Genomic DNA, 7,377 nt, shown 5'->3' on the forward strand with positions numbered 1-7,377 from the left:
AATAAATTAAAAAAAGCAGGGACATGTTTGTTGAGACAATAAAATCTTAAATTATTCTAATAAATATTATTGTTAAAATTATATTGATCGAAGGGAAACTTGACTCACCAACAAAACGAAATAACCAATACAAACAAGCCAGTAACATCATCTGTTTTGCAAAAAGAGAGGAGAAAAAAAAAGACAGGCGTTCTAACTGGGCAGTAGTGATGTGTTCATTTTCCTTTGTACCATGTTGTAATTCTTCAAGTTGAATTGGATTTGAAGCACATAAATGAAATACCTAACCCTTCAAGCCTATACGTGTGTGTGTGTATTGTATTAGTTAGAAGGGGAAGATGAGGCAGCTTGCACGGCTAGAGTACACTCTTCCCAGAGTTTATTGCTCCCTGCCAGAGCTTCTTCTTCGTGTCCATTGTATTCTGGAAATTCGAGAATTACAACCCTCATCAATGCATCATCACATGCCTTCCCCATCAGCAAGAGTTTTTGACAGCATTCAAGAGCAACGGGCTTTCCCATAAAGGAGCCATATAGAATCTCCTCCCCACATCTCGCTCCTGTTACGGCTACACATTGCTCGACATAGCTGTAAAGCCCTGGTTCAGCCGAAGGACTCAGCCCCACTTCAGCTAGAACCATTGGTGCGACAACTATCAACAATGCAAGAACGACATTAAAGATGTTGAGCTTTGCCATGGCTAGAACCTTGTGTGGTCAATTTTCTAATTTGATTGTCTAGTTATGATTAGGAGAGTGGTATATATGTTGGGATGGAAATGGTTTGGTAATTTATACAGTGGAAGGGGATATTGCTCAACGGTTAATGATCAAAACGTTGTCATTTCTGTTTTGTTCAAATCTATTTGAGTTTTGTGGAGGCGAGTTTATTTTAATCAATGCCATTTATTCAGTCATAAATTTATGTTTGAAACTAATGTTTCTATAAACTCAGTATACTCCAATAGCTGTTTCTTAAGGGAAAAAGGAGAGAGAAAAGAATTCATACATCCATGATCGCGTACAAGATTTTTATTCCGACATGCAAATATTTGGATTTAATTTTTTATTGTTATTTAACATTGTATTGAATTTAATAGATAAATTAATTCTTCTTCTCTATTTTTTTATATACAACTGATCCGGTGCCATCTGTTATATATACGTGCGTGTTTCGGTGAGCATGTGGGTTTTCGGCTTTGGGCTTGAAAATTCTTGGTCCGGGTTTGAATATACGAACTCACTGAATTCGTACTAGAAACCCAGCTGTTTCGGGTTTTGAACATATAATTTAGATTTAAAAAGCAACGCCACATAATCCCCACCGTTGACATTTGTATGTGCAAGCAACAGTCAATTTTTTTTATTTTTTTTTTATCAGGGATAGGAATTTTATTGAACTGGATAACTGTACATGTCAATCATTGTTTTCTGAATATAGAAATTAAAATGAGTTTACATGTCACGTTGAGAGTATTAGAAAAATATACAATAAAAATCTTGTTTGTATATACAATTATTACGGATAAAGGAAGAAAAAAGAGAAATATTACCATGAATAGCTATTTTAAAACTCAAAACACTCAAACTAAAACAAAATGATTAATTAATATTTGTTACCGAAAAATGTTATGATACTCGACAAGTAATTAATAATATCAAATTAATTATTTTTTTGAATTATTTTTTTAAAGATGATTACAAGTGGAAAAGAGAAATATTAACTGAATATATTATTTTCAATTTTAGTAGGTTATAAATTTTATTTTCTAAGTGCTTGCAATAATTTATTTAAAAAAAATATATCAGGAAAATAATTAAAAGGACGTGAGTGATTATTAGACGAACACCATAAAATTTTACATGTAAACTCACCATGCTTCAAACAAACAAAGAACAAGTGCCCTTTGTCTATCTAGCAGATTCATTGGTCTTTTTTTATTAAAAAAAAAAAAAGAGAAGTGTTCTTTCCTTCTTTGTTTTCCAACAACACGCGCACCCTCCGATCATTCGCTCTTTCCATCCCTTTTGATTTTCCAGCTGATAAAGAAAATAATACATCGTGGCGGGCTGATGGATGACCAGTGACAATGAGTAATGAGGGTGACGTCTGGCCGGCGTCCTTCTTTAGACTGAAAGAGGAGAGATCTCTAGAGTAGTAGAGAGGGCGGAGGAAGGCAAGACGCGGGAGAGAACGGCTGTTGGTTTGTTACCATAGTTATAATATAGTACAAGATTTAACGGCTGTTGGTTTTTTTTAACAATGGTGTGTTAAAATTGAAATTTAAGCGCCTTCAACCGCACAAGCAACCGAATTCTCCATTTCAAGTTATTGAAAATACCATAAATGGGCATTACAAAACATCATAAATGAGATCTCATGAGAAATTTAAAAAAAAAAAAACTGCTGGATTAAAAAATGATGAAAGGCTTAAATAATAGTTGAAACACGAAATTAAAAGATGAAGAATCACAATATAAATTAAGAAGAAAATGTATGGAAAATCAGAAAGTTTTAGAGGTTTTGTTTTGGTCAGAAAGCATATTTTATTTATTTATTTAGTCTTTGGATTTCAAGTAAAAGAAAATATCACCAAGACACAGATAGATGAGATAAAAAGTGTCGATTGAATACAATCAAGCAACAAAAATGATCAATTTTAATATTAATTTATTTCATTTAACTAGATGAGTTCAGGTGATGTTTTATATATATATATATATATATATATATAAACATGCTTGAAAAAATAGAGTGTGATCCATTTATATATTTTTTATTCGATAGATTTTCATTTTATTAAGTGATTTTAAGGTGTTTTTGAATTGATAAGTAATTTATTGAGGTTTTATGGTAATTTTTATGATTTTTCATGTAAAAATGACTTGAAAATATGTTTTTCTTAATAAAAAAACTCGCATCTTGATTTTTCGATCACCGAGGGTTACCTAAAAACATTACAATAAGCAACAACAAATTTTGTGTTTTTGATTTTTGATGTTGTCTACTAAATTAAGAAAAACAAATGAAAAGAAAAAAGAAGTGTCTGGAAAAAAAAACACAAGGCGTGAGACTAAGCTTTCGAATATAATCATGTTTTGGATTTTTAATTAAGGTTAAACACTTGGATCTGACCTAGAAAATCAACACTTATCAACTCTTTTTAGAGGACTAGACGTGCTGGGCTACACAGGTATGTGCGTCTGGCTTGATAATAAATATTTTTTTATTATCATATAATTAAAAATAATAATTTATAAAAGTAATATTATTAAGTTTAGCTAGGTCCATAACTTGAGTTGTGAATTTAACTGGATAACTAAAATTAACCCAAATCAATCAAAGATATTATCGTCTTGATATTTAAAACAAAATAATTCTCATATATAAGTTTTGATTTTACTTGTATATAGAAAATACATAAGCAATGCATACATATTTTTTATATTTTTAAAAAATATTATATGCACAAGTTAATTACCTAGTTTGTTTTTTTATTCGAAAGATGATGCTAAACTCGAAGTATAAATTTGGAATCAACATGCGAGTCTTGAGAGTTTGAGCATTATTACCCTCGAGATCATTGGCATAAAGATAATAAATTTTATCTCAACTTTAAAAATCGGAATAAACTATATAGATATCCTTATATTGTTATTGCAAAATTCTCCATACATCATTGATATCAAATAAAATCAAATTTTATGGGAAGGATGTGAGGATCTTTTTCCTCTCGACAAAGATATGAGCATGGAGAGGACGACATGGCCCCGCCTTCTCGAGAACCTATACCCCATCATAAATTTCTTTTTGTTTAGAAATATGATTGGAAATATTTTTAAAATATTTTTATTTAAAAATATATTAAAATTTTATTTTTTTATATTTTAAAAATTATTTTTGATATTATTCCATCAAAATATTTAAAAAATTAAAAAAAAATTAATTCTTTTTAAAAATAAAAATATTTAAAAGTTTTAAAAATAATTTGTAAAACACCGAAATAAAATGTCATTAAACAACTGCAAACACCACAGGAACTTCTTAGCACAATTTTGCCACGTGGATCAGCCTAGACTGGGTGAAAAGTTAAAAAAAAATAAAGAATAAAATTAAAAAAAAAATCTAAAATGAAAGTGAAAAAGAGGCAGACAAAAAAGTACCTTTCAATGTTAAAAAAAGATGATGTGACATCTATTTTTTTTTAGTTTAAAGTATAATTATTAAAAGTGGCAAGAGCCAGCTCGGCCTTTCAAAATCTTTATATCCCAATTCTATATTTCTATCCTTGATGAGAATACTTACATTCTCGACAAGAATACATGTATTTTTTTTTCTATGGGTAAGGGATGCCAATTGATGAGCTAATGCATTCAGAATTAACATGCAAAATCTTTAAAAGAAATATATAAAAAAACTCAAATTTATAATTTTATCATTGTATATTTCTTTTTGCTTTTAAAAGAGGTTTAACTCCTTAAATAAAACAAAAAAAACTAGAAAATAAAAAAAAATAGAAAAAAATAATTTAACTAAAAAATCTTAAACAAATAATGAAAAAAAATAACAAAGTTTATTACAGGTAAAAATTCACAAAAACTAAGAACACCATTACAATGAGACTCTAAAAATACACAATTTTATTAATTCTATGCCTCAATACTATTACGAGTTTACGACAGTACTTTATATATAAAAAAAACCTGTAGAAAACCTGTTAATATTGAATAAAAAAATAAAGTAAAAAAAACCAACCCCTTCAAACAAGAAAAAAAACTCGTGCATCATTAAATTTTTTTATTATTAGACCATCATTTCCAAATTTATATCATCAACAACTCAAATGATGGCATTTTCTAATAAAGGCTAATAATGCTCAGATTTCTTTTATGATCGTTCTAAAATCATCTTCTTCTATTTTTCCGGATGTGTTACTACATGTTTCTGAAAGAGTTGGCCACGAGCTGATTTATGACGACATACCCGTGTAGCAATACATAGAGCTACTGTACAATGAACTCATATTATTCCATGGACAAATAAAGGAAAAAACCTGAGCCAGAAACCAAGCAACATGATAAAATCAGGCCTTGTCTTTGTTGATGAAAGAAGCGATTCTCTTAAGCAAAGCCACAGCATTCTCGCAGGTGGGATCGTTCAAATGAAACACATGTTCATCATCTTTGCCGTCCATAATCTCCACCACACCTTCCCACCCACCCTTGCTTAACCTCTCATAATAGTGCCATCCTCTTTCCCTCAAGAAATCCTTCCCGCCAATAATAACAAGCAGCCTGTCGCACCCCAGGCTATCCAATCTTGGATCAACAAGTGGATTAATCAAAGGGTCATCCAACCCACTTGATGTAGGGCATACAAAATGCCATATAGCATCGATCATTGATTTTGTTTCCAAATTCTCGCCCTCTGGACCGATAGGTTCTTTGCCCCAGAAATATGGATGTACTAAGATAACACCTGTGAGGTCAATACCTGACAGATTTTCTTGACCATACCTCATAGCAAGTTGGTGTGCTAGGTTAGCACCAGCACTATCTCCAGCAAGAAAAACCTGACCGAAATCAGCATGAGAGTTTAGCCACTCCTCAGGGCCATCTCCATTAACATGAGAGGCAACCCATTTAAGAGCTGTCCATGAATCGTCATATGCAATAGGAAGAGGGTGCTCCGGTGCCAATCTATAATCAACAGAGATTGCTATAACGTTAGACACCGCAACTAGATTGTTAAGGTGATCATGGTAACGAAAATTGAAGGGGGTTTCAATGCAAAAGCCACCGCCATGATAGTAAACTAGGACTGGGAGTTTTTTATCAGGGTTGGTGTTATGTGGTCGGTAAAGTCTAGAAGAGAGATTTAACTCCGGTGAGTAGACTGCATCTTTAGACAGGACGTTTGTTTTGGGGTCTAATCCAGAAGGGACGATGTCGGTGCCCCTGAGTCTCTCTATGTAGCCATCTTTGTAAATGCGAAGGAAGGGAGAGTAATCGTAGGCAACTTCAGGTATGGTTGAATCCATGGAAAGACGGGAACGAATCAAAAAAGGGTAGTTCTTGCTGGTTGTGGATCTAGACGATAGGAGAGTACTATGGTGATAAGTAAAAGGCTGAGAACCGCTTGTTAAAGAAGGGCAGAGTGATAAGGAGATGCACATGATTGGTGAGGAATTGCATGAGAGTGGGAGTCCTCAATTATTGCGCTTTTATAAATAAGGATAGACGCTGCAGGTGTTTCTGATTTCTTTTGTTATATGGTTTTTTTTATTTAAAAATATAAAACTACATTTATATTTAATAAAATAAATTGAAAGAAATAATTTAGTTGGTGGTCAGTGGTAAGAATTTGGGACCAGGAGGTTTGCTTTCTCTGTGGTCTCAGGTTCGAGCCCTGTGGTTGCTCGATAGTCACTGGAGGCTTACATGATCGTAAACTTCAGGGCCTGTGGGATTAATCGAGATGCGCGCAATCTGGTCCGGACACCCACGTTAAACTAAAAACCTAAAAAAAATAAAAATAAATTGAAAGATACATAAAGCTGTAATAAACAACTAAAATGAGAATCTATTTTTTTTATAATAATAATAAAATAAACATACATACAAATATTTTTTATAAAATAAATATTTTTTTTCAAAAAAATTCAAGGAATGAAATAAGACATTGTAAAAAGTATCCATTATATTAGTAAGAATATTCGTATCCAAACAAAGAAATCTAACGCATCGTCTCATTCCATTGTATTACATTTTCTTTACCATATATTACATCACATACATCAAGAAAATATATATAAAAGATGTTGAAGATTTAACCTACAAGCATCGCAGATTTAAGAGTTTAAGTGAAAAAAGAAGAGAGGGGTGCATGTGTGGACGAGTTTTGGCTATTCATAAAACTGCACACTAAAATAATAAAAATAAAAAAACATGAAACGTAAAATATTATAGTGTGATTGCGGTTGTTTTTTTTAATATTTTTCAAATAAATTTGAATGAAGAGTTGCATTAATATTTCTATACAAAAATGTTGAAAAATCTAAATGAAATTAAAAAATGGAAGCAAATAAAAAGAGACAAGGGAGGGGATTTGGCATGACCCCTTACAAAACCTCCTAGATTGACCCGAAGTGTCTGCAGAACATGACAAGACAAGGCCCTCGACCGACCGCGTGACCCTCTCATTAGCAAATCGACAATGATTTTTTTTTACAACTTTTTTGTTTTTATATTTAAAAAATGTATTAAAAAAATTTAAAATTTACTATTATTTTTTTATTTTTAAATTATTTTGATGTATTAATATTAAAAATATTTTATAAAATAACTACTCTTAATAATTTAGAATTAAACAAGTCG

The 7,377-nt window shown here is 31.4% G+C and overlaps 2 protein-coding genes across 2 annotated transcripts; both read right to left on the reverse strand.

Moving 5' to 3' along the window:
* Nucleotides 1-134: 134 nt before the first annotated feature.
* LOC133679322 (uncharacterized) lies at nucleotides 135-948 on the reverse strand. The gene has a single exon (XM_062101873.1). The coding sequence runs from the start codon at nucleotides 697-699 to the stop codon at nucleotides 322-324; it is 378 nt and encodes a 125-aa protein (XP_061957857.1). The 5' UTR covers nucleotides 700-948; the 3' UTR covers nucleotides 135-321.
* Nucleotides 949-4,882: 3,934 nt separating this feature from the next.
* LOC133679452 (probable carboxylesterase 7) lies at nucleotides 4,883-6,229 on the reverse strand. The gene has a single exon (XM_062102055.1). It carries the CDS (start codon nucleotides 6,174-6,176, stop codon nucleotides 5,085-5,087), a length of 1,092 nt encoding a protein of 363 aa, XP_061958039.1. The 5' UTR covers nucleotides 6,177-6,229; the 3' UTR covers nucleotides 4,883-5,084.
* Nucleotides 6,230-7,377: the final 1,148 nt, after the last annotated feature.

Source organism: Populus nigra, chromosome 19, assembly GCF_951802175.1.
Source record: "Populus nigra chromosome 19, ddPopNigr1.1, whole genome shotgun sequence".
In the NCBI taxonomy this organism is placed as follows: Eukaryota; Viridiplantae; Streptophyta; class Magnoliopsida; order Malpighiales; family Salicaceae; genus Populus; species Populus nigra.